The sequence below is a fragment of the Carlito syrichta genome, unplaced genomic scaffold (assembly GCF_000164805.1).
Source record: "Carlito syrichta isolate Samal-C Ts95f unplaced genomic scaffold, Tarsius_syrichta-2.0.1 Scaffold316401, whole genome shotgun sequence".
Classification (NCBI taxonomy): Eukaryota; Metazoa; Chordata; class Mammalia; order Primates; family Tarsiidae; genus Carlito; species Carlito syrichta.
The window spans coordinates 65,451-84,555 of NW_007260497.1; the positions used below are offsets into that span (position 1 = coordinate 65,451).

The 19,105-nt window shown below is 48.3% G+C and overlaps 1 protein-coding gene across 1 annotated transcript in view; it reads right to left on the reverse strand.

The window, feature by feature from the left end:
• CNBD2 (cyclic nucleotide binding domain containing 2) overlaps window positions 1-17,692 on the reverse strand; it is a 67,128-nt gene extending 49,436 nt beyond the window's left edge. The window contains exons 1-4 of the mRNA XM_008074339.2: window positions 17,535-17,692; window positions 11,385-11,522; window positions 8,860-8,913; window positions 4,517-4,680 (exon numbers count right to left, since the gene is read on the reverse strand). Of these exons, the coding sequence (XP_008072530.1) occupies window positions 4,517-4,680; window positions 8,860-8,913; window positions 11,385-11,522; window positions 17,535-17,585 (407 nt within the window). The 5' untranslated portion in view covers window positions 17,586-17,692. The remainder of the gene's footprint in view (window positions 1-4,516; window positions 4,681-8,859; window positions 8,914-11,384; window positions 11,523-17,534) is intronic.
• Between the last annotated feature and the right edge of the window lie 1,413 nt (window positions 17,693-19,105).

Genomic DNA, 19,105 nt, shown 5'->3' on the forward strand with positions numbered 1-19,105 from the left:
TAGACCACAGCTTCCTGGGGCACAGCCTTTGCCAGTCTGGCTCACTCTGGCTTTGGGCACATAGTAAATGCTCAGTGAACAGCAGTGGAATAAATGAGGGAACGCATGCTGAGACTAATGGTCAGGTCAGTAGAATAGCCAAAGGTTTGGGAGCATGGCGGAAACGTTGGTGGGAACATCAGACCAGTCTACAGATTCTGCTTCTGCCCTTAGCTATTGACACTGGACAACTCATTTCCCCTTTCTAAGCCTCAGTTTCTCCTGTCTTAAAAGGCAGATGAGGCCAGGTGCGTTGGCTCATGTCTGTCATCCCAGCACTTTGGGAGGCCGAGGTGAGAGGATTGCCTGAGCCCGTGGGTTGGAGACCAGCCTAGGCAACTTGGTGAGACCTTGTCTCTACAATAAATCAAAAAATTAGCCGGGCATGGTGGCATGTGTCTGTATTTCCAGCTACTTGGAAAGTCGAGGCAGAAGGATTGCCTGTGCCCCGCAGGTCAAGGCTGTGGTGGCCATGAGCGTGCCACTGCACTCCAGCCTGGGCAACTTGGTAAGACCTCATCTCTACAATAAATCAAAAAATTAGCTGGGTGTGGTGGCACATGCCTATGGTTCCAGCTACTTGGAAGGCTGAGGCAGAAGGATCACCTGAGCCTAGCAGGTCGAGGCTGTGAGCGTGCCACTGCACTCCAGCCTGGGCGACAGAGTGAGACGCCAACTCAAAAAGCCCCTTGATGAATGAACTGGAGAAACTTCTCTCCGCCCACTCCCCTGACCTCTCCCTGACTCCCCCCACTCCCCTGACTTACCCACTCCCATTCCCGCTCCCATGAAGCTTACTGTCGTTCCCTGAAATCTGCCACCCTGCAGGCTACCTCTGAGTCTTTGGTCATGCTGGGCCCTCTGCCCGGGATATTCTTCCATCTCCTTGTCCACTGGGATTACTCTTTTCAGTCATAGTGCTAGAGCCTCCTCTGACCTTGCTGACCTGGCCTAAGTGCCCCTTCTCTGTGCTCTTGAATGAGCCTGTGCCTGGCTCTCGTCAAGCATTTTTCAACCCATTTTACTTCCTGTATGCAAGTAATTTTGAAAGCAAAATCTGTGGTGTTCACTATACTTAACAGACACAGATAGTGTTTGTTTACCTGACTGAATGAATGAAGGAAATGAATGAATATGGAAAGAAGTGAGATCTGGACTAGCATATGGAATACAGAAACTTCCCTGTGAGTTTAGGAACTAAATCCTAGTTCACTCTAGCCTAGGCATCTCTAACCCAAGGGTGTCCAGCTGTGCAGTGAGCGACTAGGGATTGTAATAAGACCATTTATCTGTCTCTTTCTAGGCATGCTCATCTGCCTGTTTTTTTTTTTTTTTTGAGTTGGAGTCTCACTCCGTCGCCCAGACTGGAGTGCAGTGGCACGCTCCTGGCCAGTGCAGCCTCGACCTGCTGGGCTCCGGCGATCCTTCTGCCTCAGCCTTCCGAGTAGCTGGAACTACAGGCGCGGGCTACCATGCCCGGTTAATTTTTTGGTTTATTGTAGAGACGAGGTCTCCCCAAGTTGCCTGGTCTCAAATCCACGGGCTCAGGTAATCCACTCACCTCAGCCTCCCAAAGCGCTGGGATTACAGGTTGAGCCACCGAGCCCGGCTTAAGTTTAGATCTTACCCAGGAGATGTGGGAAACCCCCAAGACGGCCCTTTAGTCTCTGCCAGGTCTGATGAGTGGCCCCACTGCAGAAGTGTCCCAATGTTAGGCTTATGTTTTCCAAGATGCTACCATTCTCCCAAACGCTGAGCTCACAGCACTGCCCTCAGCAAGTCCTCCCCCCTCTACAGCCACCTCCCGTTCCTTCTTGACTCACTGGCAGAACCAACACTCTGCTCAGGGAAGAATATACTCCCTTTGCTCCTTCAATCTGTCCAGGTTGCTCCCCCTGCCTAGAAGGGCCTTCCTCTCCTCTCCACCAATTCAGATTATTTCAGGAACTTGGATCCCACTTCCTCCAGGAAGCCTTCCTTGACCACAACACTGTCTCGTCTTCTGAGCTCCTACAGCAGCCACTGGCCTCATGATCCTGTGGCAAACTCCTGAGGGAAGGGACCAAAGGGCCACATCAGGCTGAAGTCAGTAGCCTCAGACTCCTTTCTGGCTGTGGGCTTGATCAGGTACAAACCGGAGGATAGTATCAGCTTGGAATCCGTATCAGTGTAGGAAAGAGTACATGCCCTGGATGACAGCAACTAGTTGGAAGAAGGTGGAAATACTGGCTAGGGAATGAGATTTTGAAGATAAGGGAGCACAGGCCAGTGTTCATTCAAGAGTAAACTCTTAGGGCTAGAGCCAGAAGGACCTTCAGAGATTATCAAGCTCAGTCGACATTTTTGGGAAGAGGAAAGGGGGCCCAGGGAGCCTGTGATGCGCTGGAGGTCACAGTGAGCCACAATCAAACCAGAGCTAGAGACTGAATCTTCTGTAGCAGGTATCTGTTGCTTTTGCGGTCAAGCATCTGGTCACAGTTGCCACCAACTGCTCACTGATTTTGCTCCAGGGGACCCACCCTTTTTCTCAACTCCCAAACAATCTTGACTCCAGTGATGATTCAAGCAGAGCCAATATGGTTTGGAAAGAATTAACCCCGAAGCTCTGACTTGGGGGCTGGAAAGAGTTCCATAGGACCCGGGGGGCTTGGGGGAGTTCCATAGGACTCAAGCTGGAAAGATGGTCGTCCGGAGCTGTGACTGCAGTACCATCTGGCCGCTGTGAGGGAGGAATCTGGCCAAGCAGGAGGCTTACGTGAATAAAGTGCCAAGAGACAGAAACAGACCGACACTGGGTCTGAGGACACTGCTCCCTGAATTCCAACCAGCCTCAACGTAGAGAACTATCGCAGGACTTTCAGATACAGGAGCCACCCGCATCCCTGGGCTGGACTCTCTGATACTGGCAACTGGGAGAATCCTGTCTAAGTTGCCCATTCCCAGTCCCAGAAATAACTGACAATGAGCAAAGGGTTTCAGAATTCAGCACCTCATGTACCCCCAAATCTCATTGCTATCCTTAATAAGATCCTCATTGTCATCTTTATTTCACCGATGAGGACACTGAGGCTCAGAAAGCTTGAGTGGCTTGCCTGAGGTCACATTGGCATCGAACTCCAGAGCATCTACCTCCATGACTCTTTGTCCTTCCGTGACGCCACTCTGCCTGGCATGGAATCTTAGTTTACAGACAGCGGTGACTCGCTCTTCTTCACTGGGCCAGAAGAAAGCACGTGGTTCCCTCTGCCTGGAATGCCCTGTCTACACCTCTACCTGTCAAATCTACCTGTGCAAACACAATCTTTTCTGTGAAACTCTTGATCAAGCCAGCTGGAGAACAATCCCCCACTTGGGATCATCCTGCACTGGCCATAAAGGGCCTTTACCTACAGTTGGTTGTGCATGTCTTAGGCCATGACCTCACACAGAAACTAGGGTACACACCTTACATCCTGGGTTTTTAAGATAAGCCTGACTCTCTGAAGCCATTGAGATGGCCAGAAATGGCAACATCTCCACGTGCACCTCTTAGACTTTTCTAGTACAAGGTATTTACATGGTACTTCTTGGACAATGGACCCTTGACAGTCCAGCAAAGGCTTCATGGAATAATGTTTTAAATGTATAGAATAAGGTCTTAAGAATTACAGTTGGTGAGTGGATTGCCTGAGCCCATAGGTTCGAGACCAGCCCAGCAATTGGCGAGACCTCGTCTCTACAATAAATCAGAAAATTAACTGGGCATGGTGGCGTGCGCCTGTAGTGGCAGCTATTCAGAAGGCTGAGGTGGAAGGATCACCTGAGCTCAAATGGTGGAGGCTGTGGTGGTATGAGCATGCCACTGTACTCCTGCCTGGGTGACAGAGTGAGACTCAGACTGAAAAAAAAGAAAGAAAATATCTGTGGTTTCCTTCAGTGAAAAAGCCACAGGGATGGCTAATATCACAGTGGTCTGCTGCCTATACTCATGATGGAACTAGAAGTTTCAGCTAGAAGTTAATGAGAATAGAGATAATTCTTTTTTTTTTTTTCTTTTAAAGATGTGGGATACAATTCAGGATTAGGCATACAAATGTAAAATAGAGATAATTCTTACTCAAGTTCACAGACCTGTGCAAGCACCGTCCTACATACAATACAGTCTTCTGGGATCCATTCTGGCTTTCAGGGCCTGGATTTGAGTCTCAGCTCTGCAACTTATTGTCTCAGTGACCTAGGAGGAGCCAGTTTTCCCTCTGAGCCTCAGTTTTCTCTTCTGAAAAATTAGGGATTCAGACCAGATCCTTTCCTGGTTCCTACCAGATCCTCTCCGACTTAACAGCTCTTTAATTCTATGGAGTCTCTCAAAAGTGGTAAGACAAACCGTGCTATGGTCGAAGCAGCGGGCACTGAGATGAGCTGACAGAAGACTTCACACCCTAACCCCCTGCCCAGCCTAGCCCCAGCCCGGGAGTCAGGGGCTGTGACCCTCACTGACCTTTCAAAGCGCATGATCTTGGCTAGAAGCAGCTGCAAGGGCTCCTCGTAGTTCCGGTAGCTAGCCAGAACCTGCATGATGTTGCAGAGGGAGTGGATCTCCTGCTCTGTCCTCCAGGAAGGCTTCTTTCGTGTGATCTGAATGGCCTTTGGTGGGAAGTGGCCCTGGGGAGAGAGGGCCACAGTGACAAGAGGCACAGGACCCAGCAGTTCCCCATGGGCCAGCTGGCAACACCCAGACTCCTCTTATTCACTTTCTTGTTCCCTGGACAACAGTGGCTGCTGTGTGACAAGTGCTCACTGTGTGCCAGGCACTGTTCATATACACCCCCTGCCACGCTGCTCATGGACCTGCCCAGGCTATACAGGGCTCCCTGGGCTCCAGGGGCCTGCAGGATCGATCCCCTGAGCACACGCACACTGCAGTCAGAGAAGACTTTGGCCCTTGTCTCAGCCTAGACCTCGGTGTGTTACAGGAGACCAAGAAACAAAGAGACTGTCCTCGGAGCCTCTTCTTCCCTAGTGAGCCAGGACTCACGGACCAGTGTGTGGGCAGATCTACCCACTCACCCACACTCTCACTGCTGGGGAAGGGGTGCCTTCATTGCTAATACCCCCATGGCTTCCCTCCAACTGCATCTCCTACTTCTCCCTTCTATTCTCTGTTCTCAAGCTTTCTACCTATCCCTAGCATGTGCCAAGCTTGGTTCTGTCTTGAGTCTTTGTTTGGGCCATTTTGTCCGCCTGGAACGTTCTTCCCCTGAATTTCCACACGGACATGGCTGCCTCACATCATTCTGGTATCAGCGCATATGCAGCCACACTCTCAGTGAGTCCCCAGTGGATCTTCTTAGCTCAGACACCAGGGCACCTTCCTCAGCATTCTGCAGGCTCTTGCTGTGGTGTGAGTGCTCCCTCCAAAACTCATGGAAATCTCAGTGAAAAGCGACATTATTAAAAAGTGGGACCTTGAAGAGGTGATTACATCATGGGGGCTCGGCTCTAATGAATGGCTCCTCAATAGCAGGGTTGGGGTGTTATGTACCCCAGTATTCCTCACAACCAGACACAGGTCTAGGCCTGCCTTAGGGGATCAAGAAAATGTCTGGGATGGAGAAGACGGAATACACTTCCAACAGGGCCCAGGAGACCGGGCCCTTGTCTGCTTCTCAAACACAGTTTCTCACCACTCTCCTTACACTCCCTGTGCCCCTCCAACAGACAGGAAGGGTCAAGAAGAAGTGACTGCCTATTATCCCACCACTCAGAAATCACCATCCACATACGTGTTTCCTGTTGTTTTCTTATGTATTAGCAAAAGTTTTGAAAATAACATGATATATGACTCCTTCTTCCATAAAGCAGATTCAAAACAATACAGATGTTAAAATCCCCTGGTCACACACCACAATCTAGACCTGCTTCCCACCACCAGGGTTTACCTTTTTGAGTCAGAGACTCACTCTGTCGCCCAAGCTGGAGTGCAGTGACACACTACAGCTACTGCAGCCTTGACCTGCTGGGCTCAGGCGATCCTGCCACCTCAGCCTTGCAATTATCTGGGACTACAGGTATGCACCACCACACCTGGTTATTTTTAAAATTTCATTGTAAAGAAGAGATCTCTCCTTGTTGCCCAGGCTGGTCTCAATCTCTTGGCTTCAAGCAATCCTCCTGTAATCCCAAAGTGCTGGGATTACAGGCATGAGCCACAGGGCCTGGCAGGATTTTTTTTTTTAATTTATGTAAATGTCAGACTATAGACATCATTTATCCAACTTGCTTTTCTTTGCTCAGTTTTTTTTTTTTTTTTTTTTGAGCCAGAGTCTTATTCTGTCACCCAGACTGGAGTGCAATAGCGAACTCACAGCCATTGCAGCCTCGACCTGCTGGGCGCACATGATCCTTCCACGTCAGTCTTCCAAGTAGCTGGAACCACAGGTGAGCACCACCACACCCAGTTAATTATATTTATTGTAGAGAAGAGGTCTTGCCAAGTTGCCCAGGCTGGTCAGGCAATCCTCTCGCCTCTGCCTCCCAAAGTGCTGAGATTACAGGTGTGAGCCACTGCGCCCGGCCTTGCTCAATTTTTTTAAGCAATGTTTTTGAAATTTTCCCATTATTTCCACTGTCTCACAGTCACTACAACAAATTAGTCTATGATTCTAAGAGGCCCAATATGGACTATACTGAGACTTAGTTTCCTGTCAGAATCCAAAGTGCTGAGCCGAGGAGCAAGTTATGAATGTATAAATGTGTGTATATTGCTGGGCTCAGTGGCTCAGCCTGTAATCCCGCACCTTGGGAGGCTGAGGTGAGTGGATTGCCTGAGCCCGCAGGTTCGAGACCCACCTGGGCAGCGAGACCTCATCTCTACAATAAATCAAAAAATCAGCCGGGCGTGGTAGCGCATGCCTGTAATTCCAGCTACTTGGAAGGCTGAGGCGGAAGGATCGCTGGAGCCCAGCAGGTCGAGGCTGTGGTGGCTGGGAGCGGCCACTTCACTCCAGTCTGGGGGACAGAGTGAGACTCCAACTCAAAAAATAAATAAATAAATAAATGTGTGTATATGTTATATATATGTTTTATTTAGGTATAATCCATATATCATGAGTCACCATTGAAAATGTCAATTCAGTGGCTTTTAGTGTATTCACAGAGTTGTACAGCCATCACCACAGTCTATTTTAGATCTTCTTATCACCCCAGACAAACCTCGTGTCCATCAGTAGTGACTCAAAGGGCAGGCTTCTAAATTGAGTCTCTACTCTTCTGTGCTGAACCAGATCAGACATGACTCAGTCGAGAGTCGCCCTCAGGTCTTGCCTATAACAGTCCTCCCTCCGTGCCCTTTTCTCTCCCTCCACTGCTGCACCAACACCGCTCTCATCCCTACAGTTCTGCGGCTCTCAGGTCCCTCCTTTCTCTTGTCTGAAGGATGAAACTCTTTCCTACCAGGGACCCCCGATATCTGCAGGGGCTGGCCCCCCGCAGGGTCACATTCAGTGTCCAATGTCAGACTTGGACTAGTCTGGAAAGTTGAAGACTCACAGAATTTGGATGACTTAACTGATTATGCTTCATCCACAAAGGGCATGAGAACTTAGACTGTGCTCAGGAGGGGCTAGCCACAGAAGCCCTCCCCAGGCTCCAAGAGGAGAAGGGATGGGCAGGGCTTGGCCCAAGGGGTCCTGGCACCAGCTGTAAAGTGCCATTCTCTCTCCCTTCCTTGAGAGAAAGGCCAGCATAGTTACTCCAGGTCAGGATCAAGCCAGGTCTGCACCGGTGAGAACTTCAGTCCTCCCTGTAAATAGGCAGACTCCTTTAACTTTTAAATTGGATTATAAAGTGTAATTTGGTATTCAGGATACTGTGAGGGCAAGCCAGGAAGATAACAGTGATGAGACTGAGAACCACAAAGACCAAAGCATGTACAGATATAAAAGCATCCCCTCGTCAGAAGAAGACTCTTTTTCTAGAGAGGGGTCTCACTGTCACCCAGGCTGGAGTGCTGTGGTGCAATCCTAGCTCACTGCAGCCTCAAATTCCTGGCCTTAGTGAGCCTCCCACCTCAGCTTCCCAAGCAGCTGGGATCACAGGCATGAGCAACTGTGTCCGGCTAGATTTTTTTTTTTTGAGTTGGAGTCTCACTCTGTTGCCCAGGCTGGAGTGCGCTGGCATGCTCATGAACACCACAGCTTCGACCCGTTGGGCTCAGGTGATCCTTCCACCACAGCCTTCCAAGTAGCTGGAACTACAGTGTGCACCACCATGCCCAGTTAGTTTTTGATTTACTGTAGAGATGAGGTCTCATCAAGTTGCCCAGGCTGGTCTTGAAACCCTGGGGTCAGGAAATTCTCTCGCCTCTGCCTCCCAAAGTGCTGGGATTACAGGCATGAGTCACTGCGCCCGGTCCAGCTAGAATTTAAGGGCATCTGACACTCAGTGTGATAGGTGAGCCAGCACCTCTGGGAGAATTCAAGGCAGAACCAGAATTCACTTGGGCCAGGACTCTTCCCGCACCTGGAATCTTTCTCCATCTGTGCTCTCACATCCTCTGCTTTGTCTTCTGTAGTCGCCCCACAGGTCCAAGCCCAGGAAGGCTCCCAGCTGGCTTTGCTCAGTTATCCAGTGACAACTGTCCTGAGCACTCACAGGGCTGGCAGAGGTCCCCAAGATCAGCTATTTTATAGGTGAAGTACCCTGTGGCCAACTCAGGTGACACATTGGCTTGGTGGCAGAGCCTAGACAGAGACAGCTCTCCTGACACCCAGGCAAGGGCTTCTTCCAGGCCCCAGTGTAGAAAGAAGCCCCCCGCCCCAGCCAGGACCAAGCCGTACACACCTCCTCTGCAATGAAGTCCAGGGTGTCAAATGTGATTCGGCCTTGCTTCTTTTTCTGAAAGAAAGGAGGCAAGGAGAGGAGGGAGGATCAGCGACACCATCCCTAAAACTTCCCCTCTAAAACTCTTCTGTGTGCTGGACCTGGAGTGGGCAGGAGCCCTCCTGGCCATGGGCCCTTTTGTGCCCACCCCTGTTCAAAAGCCCCAGCCCAGCACAAGGCGTGGGTCCAGTGTTGACAACTATGAAGACAGAGAACATGGGGTGGGGAGAGGGAAAGGAGAATAAAGAGAAGCAGAAAAGGAGAACGGAGAGAAAAGGAAGAGGAGAAGCAGCAACAAGAGGGCGGAGGAGGGAGAAGGAGGAAGATGGAGGGATGCAGAGGAAGAAGAAACAGATGAAGCCACCCCTTGCCGAGGGCCTCGAAAGCGCTGAGAGTGGGGCGCCTCCCTTGTCGAGCTCCGTTTAATCATCAGGCAAGGCAGGTTTTTTCAAGTCCTGCTTGTGACCTGAGGTGGGGAAGGAACCTACCCAAGGATACACAGCAAGGCCACGGTCCAGCTGGGATCCAAACCCAAGACTTGGGGCAAATCCAAGTCTACGTCTAGAGTGTGGCTGGAGGAGAAGCCGTAAGTGACCTGGGATGAGCTAACCCAGCTCCATCTCTGACAGATGGAGGGAGGGTGTGGCAAGGGTGGGAAGTATGCAGAAGGGGTGAGGGAGAGGGAAAGGGACAGCAAGGCCCTGCCACCACCCCAGGCCGAACTAGGCCCATCCTCCACGCAGCACACCTCATGCCGCCCTGGGGCCCTCCCGGGGCCCTGTCTCCCCTCCCACCACCCCTTGACTGTCTGTGGATCCAGGTGGTGCTTCTCAGGGAGGTCACCACAGGAAAGAGGTAATACTCGGAAAGATCCAGATCTACACTCTACTGAAGACCTGTCCCGGCTCCCCCCATCTGACGGCCATGGCCCTCTGAGGCTGCCCTTGCAAGGCTTCTGCAAGTGCTCAAGGTCACTCTGGCTGGCCCATGTGGTCAGGTCTAGCCTCACACTCCCCTGATGACAAGGCTGGCTCTGCATCTTCAGCTTCTGACTGCGCTATGCCTCAGCTCAGGTCTTCTGGAAACCAAAGCCCCTGTTTCCGGGGCCCATTGTTTCACCACTGCACACCACTCTGGGAATCAGAATGGTGTGCAGTGGTGAAGCAATGGGCCCCGGAAACGGGGGTTTTAGTTTCCACTAACCTGATTCTCTCAGGTCTCCATCCCTTCCCTTTTTCATCTCAGCCCAACCGCAGGAGTGCAGCCTTGTTTGGGTTGGCCAGTAGAGTGTTTTAAAATCCAGTCTATGAATTGGGACGTCTTTAGATGGGGTGTGTCCTTCCTTGACAGCTGGCCCACAAGCCCCTCCTCCCTGCTGTGACCTAAACTCAGCTATACACACTAGTTCTATGACCCGCTAGTCCCATAGAAGCCGGTCTAAGGTGGCCCCTTCCCCCCGTCACCGTCCTATGCCCCTCTCTCCAGTCACTATCTGTTAGAAACCATGTGGGAAAATTTCATGGGAAAATTGCTAGATGCAGGGGGTGGGGAGCTGGATCCAGTCACTGTTGTCACAACAGGCAAATGGATGGAGTTTGTTCAGCTGTTAGCTGGGAAGACTTTGAAGCCCTGGGCATCACACCAAGTAGTAATGAAGCTATCTTTAGGGATATAACAAGTTAACAGAATGGTGACCAGCTTCTCTGAGCCAAAAAAGGGGTCATGCTCCACCACGGGGATAAAATGTTCTAAATTGGGACTTTGTATGAAACCGGAAAGCAAGGTCATCACAGTGAACAGGGCCCTTCACTTTCGCTCTTTCACTTAGTGGAGTGTAAACAAGAAGTAGAGGTGCTAGTGGAGTTGATGGGTTTTCAGAATGCCCAGCTCTGCCGGGCATCCTGGATTCTTTTCTGGGTCTTTTGATCACCCTCAAAATGGAGAGCGTTCCTTCCCACTGCTGGTGTTCCTTTCCACATGGAGGAGGTGGAACAGTCGAACACTCCTGGCCTCTCTCCTTCCACCGAGAAGGAATGAATCCGGAGGGAGAAGCTGGGCGTGATAGTCCCTGTCCTCCCCTCCGAGCCCTGGGCCTGGCAGTCCCTGGCTTTCCCTCTGAGCCCTGGCTGCAGTGCTCCCTGTCTTTCCCTCTGAGCCCATGTCCTGCTGTGCCTTTCGCGGCCATGCATGTGGGGCAGCAGGTTCTGCCATTCCCTGGAGCTTGCCTTGGTCCAGCGTGGCCTGTGACCAGGCATGTGAGGCTACCAAGCTCTAGGGTTCAGTGCTGAATTCTGGTATCACCCTCTTGCTTGATGAGGTGAGTCACCCTCTCCAGGATAAGTCTGGTTGTTAAGAAGGGTGATGGTCGAGTCTCCCATCCTCTGTGCCCTCTTTTTTTCCACTTGGTTCTGAGCTTGGGTTGGGAAGTGGGGTGCTATTTACTGGGTCCCCTAATCCCTAAACTCCTGCTGAGCCCTGCTGCTTACATCCCAGAAGGAGAAGATAGGGTGCTCTCTGTGAACAGGCTCGATGATTTGATATTCCCGGAATCCCCCGAGGCCTTGGCGGAACATCTTGCACACTCGGGTCATTACTATAATATCCATGGCGAGCTGGTACAGCCCCTGTGAAAACAAAGCAAACAAGATCGTGGAAACATCTGTCCCCAACAGGCAACAGCAGGCAGGATGGCGCTGAGCAAGGTGAAATTCAGCAGGATGAAAAGAGGTGGTGTGGGCCATCGCTTTACTCAATCTGGTCTGGCTACGTGGCTCTTTGAGCTGTGGTCGCCATATTTTCCTAGCTTTGGCCCCCTTTCCTTCCTTGGAGAGGTAAATCTCTCCTCTCTTTCTCTCTAATTTCTAAATAAACTATATTTTCCAATCAAAAAAAAAAAAGTGATGGTGTGCTGGAGTGATGGCTACATTTTTGGAATGTTTGCAAGCCTGCTGCTTGATGAAATTATGTTGTTAGCTTGAAACTGGCCAAGGGAGGTAGTTATGTGGCAAAAATTGGCAACTACTACAAATCAGGGCTATCCTCTCCCCAGGAGCCAGTTGTTAAACACAGCACACCACTAGTTGAATGTCAAATCCTTCCTTCCATCCAGAAAGTAAAGGGCACAAGTAACTGCAGACAGTGTGGAGGTGACATGAGAAGCCTGGATTCTGGAATCTGACAAATCTGAGAGAGGAATGGTTTGAAGGATGCAATGCTGCTGGCTTTGAAGATGGAGGACAGGGCCACAAAGCCAGGAATGTGGACGGTCTTCAGAAGCAGAAAAGCTGGGGCACGGGTTCTTTCCCAGAGCCTAAGAAAGGAATGCAGCCCAGCTGACCCTTTGATTTTAACCCAAGAACACCTGTGTCAACTTCCAGCTGACTGTACCCTAAGTTCATACATCTGCACTGTTTTGAGCCACGAAATCATGGTAATTTGCTATAGCAGCAATAGAAAACCAATAGAACGCCAAAGCCAAGATGGGCCATCCCAACTTTTCCCTGGGAATTTGGAATCGGGACAGAGAAAAAATCAACCTCTTAATCCCAATATAAATTTAGGACTAAGGGCAGCCACTCTTAATACCCAAGTAGTACAGGGGACAGGAGAACATCCAGAAATTAGAACAGTGAAAGGACAAAGACGGAGTCGGTATACCCAATGAGCAGTCATTTTAACACTGCCTCGTTCTGTCATGTTTTCCTAGCATTTCACTTTAATGTGGCCTCTAATTCTAGCCAAGGACAGAACCAGTTTCTCGGAGGTAGCTATTGATAATTGCTTTACAACCCCCTCCCCAGCCCTTGTGACCCTCAGGGCACAGACCCCATCAGCACAGCAACATGTGACTAGCCCACCCATCTGCCTGCCATTCAACGCCTGGCGTCAGTACCTGTGCTTACCTGTACCCTCTGTGACGATGTGGAGCAGACCACTTCGATCACCTTAACGACCTGCTCCCGTCACAGGGAAGTTTTAAAAGGCATTCAACTTCACACGGCAGTTGCCGTTGCTTTGCCAAATACTGGTCAGGCCATGTGCTCAATTGAGCTATGACCAGGCAGTGTTCCCTAGCTTTGGCCCCCTTCCTTACCTTGGGGAGGTGAATCCCCTCTCTCTCTCATTCACTTGCTAAATGAATGATATTTTCCAATCTAACTTCTGTGCAATTCTTTGCATCTTTTATGCAGCGCCGGATCACAGACCTAACATTTTGGAGGCCCCTACTGGGATATTTTAACCTAATGTTTTTGGAAGTCCTACTGAGATATGCTGCACTCTTACGCTCTCACGCTCTTCTTTTCCAACTCAAATCTCTCTGTGGAGAGAGACAAGGTGCTTGAATCCTTTCCTTTACTACTCACTCTTTTTTTGTTTTGAGTTGGAGTCTCACTCTGTTGCCCAAGCTGGAGTGCAGTGGCACTCTCACAGTCACCCCAGTGTCGACCTGCTGGGTTCTGGCACTCCTTCCGCCTCAGCCTTCCAAGTAGCTGGAACCATAGGCATGTGCTACCACGCCCAGCTAATTTTTGATTTATTGTAGAGATGAGGTCTCACCAAGTTGCCCGGGTTAGTCTTGAACCCGCCAGCTCAGGCAATCCACTTGCCTTGGCCTTCCAAAGTGCTGGGATTACAGGCTAAACCACCCAAGCCCAGTCACTACTCACTCTTAATCTCATCACCTGTGACAAGAAATATCAAACGGACTTCTCTTTGTCACCTCAGCCTTCTCCAGTGAGAAATTACATCCTCACTGGTGAGTCTATGCACCACCCTCTTCCTTGCTAGGAAGTCTTTAAACGTGACCTGAGAGGCTTGTTTTCTGGTCTGCTAGAGAGTTTTTCCTGCTGGGGTCTGGGATCTTCTGTGGAAATCTTGGCCAAGTATCCTGAGTGCATGTCTTGGAGCAGCCTCCTGCGCTATGGAAGCGCTGGAGCCCTCTGCGCTATGGAAGTGCTGCCTCGGGCGTGGGTCAGAGAGCTAAGTGGATGCCCTTCTCACTCATTACCCACATACTCAGGCTAATTCCACTGATCCTCCGCCCAGGACGCTGGCTGAAGATGTGGATGGTTGGCTAGGGCCCGGGCCCTCTGCATTTTCTCTCTCTTTTGGGCTCTCGGGGACCATTCTTAAGACCAATCTCTCTCCCCATCTAGGATTACTCCTCATGGGAAACCCAAGACGGGTGACTAAGCCCCCCTTATTGAAACGCCTTCGAGAAGGTCTCGGAACCCTCTCACTAGAGAGGAGCATCTGCCCTAAGCATCTCCTCAATACCGCCTAGGCAACCAGGAGATGGGCCCAAGGCAGGTCTCTTGGTTCTGATACTCTCCTTCAGCTTGACCTCTATAGCTGCCACAAGGGAAAATGATCCGAGGTCTTCAAAATGACACCACCCAGACCCCTTGCGCTTCCTGTGGCACACTCCCAACTCCTTTAATTATTTGACCTCCTTCCTGCTCTGCCTCTCGTCCTCCTTCCCGCCCCCCCACCCCCACCTGACAACACACCAGTGCCAGCCCTACTCGTTGCCGCAAAGTCAAACTGCGTGTCCTGTCCCGCCTGCATCCCCCCGTCCCACCAGGATTCTGGGAAGCCCTTTCAGGCTTCCACCATGGCTCAACCAGTCTCCCCTCAGCCAGGTGGCCAGGACAAAAAGATATTCAAGTTTATGTTTCTTTTTCTAGGGGAAAACTCTCAAATTAAAAATAAACTGAGACTATCAACCCTATTCCTGGACAAAAGTAAAGAGTTCATGTGCTAATTAACGAATCCTGTTAACTCATAGAGAAAATGGCCTATTGTCATCTTAATCTACTTTTTCAACCAAACTTTCAACTCTACCGTGCTAAAACATTAGTGCTAGATATTAGGTTGGTGCAAAAGTAATTTTGGTTTCTGCATTGTTGATATTGGCTGTTTGATATTGGGATACATTTTTAAATAAATGTGTGCATGTTATACATCATTTGAATGTGCATTTCTTGCTTTATTTTTTATTTTTTGCTAATGACTTATTACTTGCTGTTTGTTTTATATTCATTTTAGACTGTAGAAATGAAGTTAGACAAAAAACAAATTCAAGCAATTTTCTTATTCACATTCAAAATGGGTTGTAAAGCAGCAAAGACAACTCGTAACATCAACAACGCATTTGGCCCAGGAACTGCTAATGAACGTATAGTGCAGTGGTGGTTCAAGAAGTTTTGCAAAGGAGAAGACAGACTTGAAGATGAGGAGAGTAGTAGCCGACCATTGGAAGTTGATAACGACCAATTGAGAGCAATCATCGAAGCTGATCCTCTTACAACTACACAAGAATTTGCCGAAGAACTCAACGTTGACCATTCTATGGTCATTTGGCATCTGAAGCAAATTGGAAAGGTGAAAAAGCTCAATAAGTGAGCTGACTGAAGGCTTAAAAAATGGTCGTTTTCTCTTATTCTACACAACAACAAACCATTTCTCAAACGGATTGTGATGTGCAAAGAAAAATGGATTGTATACGACAATTGGCAATGACCAATTCAGTGGTTGGACCGACAAGAAGCTCCGGAGCACTTCCCAAAGCCAAACTTACACCGAGAAAAGGCCATGGTCACTGTTTGGTGGTCTGCTGCTGGTCTGATCCACTACAGCTTTCTGAATCCTGGCAAAACCATTACATGAGAAGTATGCTCAGCAAATCAGTGAGATGCACTGAAAACTGCAATGCCTTCAGCCGGCATTGGTCAACAGAAAGGGCCCAATTCTTCTCCATGACAATGCCTGATCACATGTCACACAACCAAAAGTTGGACTAATTGGACTACGAAGTTTTGCCTCATCCACCATATTGACCTGACCTGACCAACCGACTACCACTTCTTCAAGCATCTTGACAACTTTTTGCAGGTACAATGCTTCCACTACCAGCAGGATGCAGAAGATGCCTTCCAAGAGTTTGTTGAATCCCAAAGCATGAATTTTTACACTACAGGAATAAAAAACTTATTTCTTATTGGCAAAAATGTGTAAATTGTAATGATTCCCATATTGGTTAATAAAGATGTGCTATAATGATTTAAAATTCACGGTCTGAAATTGCAATTACTTTTGCACCATTTTTGGAGGTCTCACCAAGATTCTGGTACTTAACAAATAGTCTATAAGTCAATTAACACAGTTTCTTCAAAAGATCAATTTTATGAGAGAAAAACAAGATATAGGGGCTGTTTTAGATTAAAAGGATTCAAGAAATACAAAAAGATATGTGCCTTGATTAGATCCTGGTTCATGATAACAAGCTACAAAAGGCATTTTAGGGTCAAATGAAGAAATTGAATATGACAATATTAGATGGTATTGGGGAATTAGTGCTAATTTTCTTAGTACAATAGTGATATTGTGATTATATGGGATAATGTCCTTATTTATTTATTTTTTTGAGAAAGCAGGATTTATTAAGAGGACAGAAAAGCTCCTACAGTGGGAGGGGACCAGAGGGGGTTGCCCAATGTCCTTATTTTTAAGAAAGAAATGTCATAAAGTATACAATTTACTTTCTGATGATTCAGCAAACACATACATATACATAAAGCCAACACAGTACAGTACAGCAAAATGCAAAAACTAAATAAAAACTTCTGTGTACTAATTTCTGCTAAAAAGTACATCAGAAACTAAGTGAAGCACAAACTTCAGACCGGAAGAATATATTTCCTATGCATATAATCAACAAAGGATTATTATTCAAATTTATTCATTTCTAATCCTACAAATCAAAAGAATAATACAAATAACCCAATACCAAAATGAGCACAGGATATGAACATGTGATTCAAAAAGAAAACTCAAATCATCTATAAATTATGAAAAGAATCTTAGCCTCACTAGATATAATGGAAAAGTACATTAAATAACAAGATGCCATCTTACATTCATAACTGGGCAACTGGAAACAAGTTACAGCCATGTTGTCAAGCAATCTAGCAAGTTTATGAAGTTGAGAATGTGTGGACATTACAGACAAGTAATTATACACAACTTACGTATCCTCTAGGGAAACTCATGTAGGTCACAGGGAGGTAGTAGCCATGAGGGTGATCGTGGCAGCACCATTTGTCACCGTGAATGGCTTGAAAACAAGTGTTCATCAGTAGGGGGAGGGATCAATGCATCACGGTACAGTCACAGGGTTAGACAGCGCATCACATCTGTGTGTGCCGAGATGATAAAGCTGAAACAATTTTGAGTGGAGAAAGGTGAACCATGATGCCATTTTAAAAAGTGTGTAGGGGCAACTCTCCAGGTCTCCTCCCACTGTGGGAGCGTCTCTGTCCTCTCAATAAATCCTGCTTTCTCACTTAAAAAAAGGGAAGTGTGTAGCATGGTGGCTCATAATACCAGAAAGGCTGGGTACAGAACAGGATGCAGGGGCTCAGAGTATGGTGGCCTGTGGCTTGCCCAAAGTGAGGGGTCAGTCCTCCTGAAGACTAGTCTAGAGCTCCTTCCTTTGTGCCATGCTGTGACTCCAAAAGGCCCAGGGGTGCCACCGTTCATCCAAGGCCTCCTCCTGCACCTGCTTCTTCCTTCCTCAGAATGCTGGTCTGTTCTGTCTTCCACTCTTCCCTCCCAGGGCCCTTGACCCTTCTCACCAGTTCCTTCTTCAGGAGCTGCCAGACATGAGTCACCCTGTATCTCTTCATGGTTCCTGAGCTGGCAAATGTCACAACTGGCCCCTTTACCTTGCAAGGGGATGACTACAAAATTTTCCCCATCAGTCCAGTTATCCTAGAAACAAATGGCTTTCCTCCCCACTCCTGAAACCCTACCACCAGCTGCAGGAAGACTTGTTCTGAGAAATCGTTCTCAGAATCTACTTAAGTCACAGTGAAAGATTCTGGAAGGTAGAAGGGAGTAGGAAGGGACTCTGGGAGTCTGAGATCTATTGAGCACTCACAGGCCTTATCTCAGTTAATCCTCACAACCACACAACTCATGCCCAACTTCATACATGAGAAGACTGGGACTCAGGGTAGCTAAATGGCCGCCAGAGTCATGGAGCTGTCTTAAAGAGAGTAGTGGCTCTGGGCTGGGGTGGGGACGGGACACATCCGCCACTTAGCCTGGGGCCATGCTGAGGCACAGACTTTGGAGACCCTGGAGTGCAGGTATGTAGCCCCATCTAATAGTCTTGTCAAATCAGGACCATCAGAAAAACTCAGCAAATCAAAGTCCTCAACCACACAAAGTATCAAATGTTGAAAGGAACTTGGTGACTGGAGCTCAAATGACTCTGTGATCCTTCTAAAAGCACAGCAGAACACAGGGTCTAAAGTACTTTTTTCTACCAGATTAAAGATGACGATCAATTATCTCAATTTGTTCTTGGAGCAAATCCTCAGTAAAATCTGTGATTTCAGATGTCACCTGATCTTCTATTTCATTCTAGTTGAGGGCATTGAATGCAGTGAAGATGGCTGGAAAGAATGACAAAGCCATCACTCTGAATGTGAGACATAATCACACACAAAAGTAAGAAGGGACAGAACTGGTTTCCCCATACACTGAGAAAAGATGTAAAGAGCTCAGGTAGACAGGAGAGAAGTTTCAGAAAAAGAGAGACACAGTATGGAGTTTTTCTTCCCCCACTGCAGACTTTGTCTTGAGAAAAGACATATAAGAGGATTCCCTACAAAACTTCAGAAGCTTCTGAGAAAAACTACTGGGCCTGGAGAAAGCAAGAGAAATGGGAGTAGGTGGCCCCAGGCAGAAGGGTGTCCCATCAGTCCCGAGTTGCCTGAGCATCTAAGAGTGACAAGGACAGTATCCAGACTAACCAAGGTCATCAAAGATGCCATTAAGGAGGTTCTGATGAGACTACAGAAGTAAACACTGCCAACCTCACTTCCTGACAGCTGTGGTTGTACAGTCTCTCCAGGAAGTGGATCAGTATTGGGGAAAAAAAGGTAGGAAGTTTGGAGAGTTATGAACTGGACCTAGATGAGTCAATAAGCCTGAAATTATAACCACTTGAAATCACTGGATTAGGTTTTAATTGACTTGAAGACATCTGAATGAAGTCATCTACAAGGAGGCGGCCTAGAAATTCAGAGTCAGACGTTAAAGTTGGTTCTGAAAATTAAGGAAGTCTCATTTTTGTTACAGTTCCTGATTTTTATAATGGAACTATAACAGGGCAGAATGCCAGAAAAAGTCCTGCTCC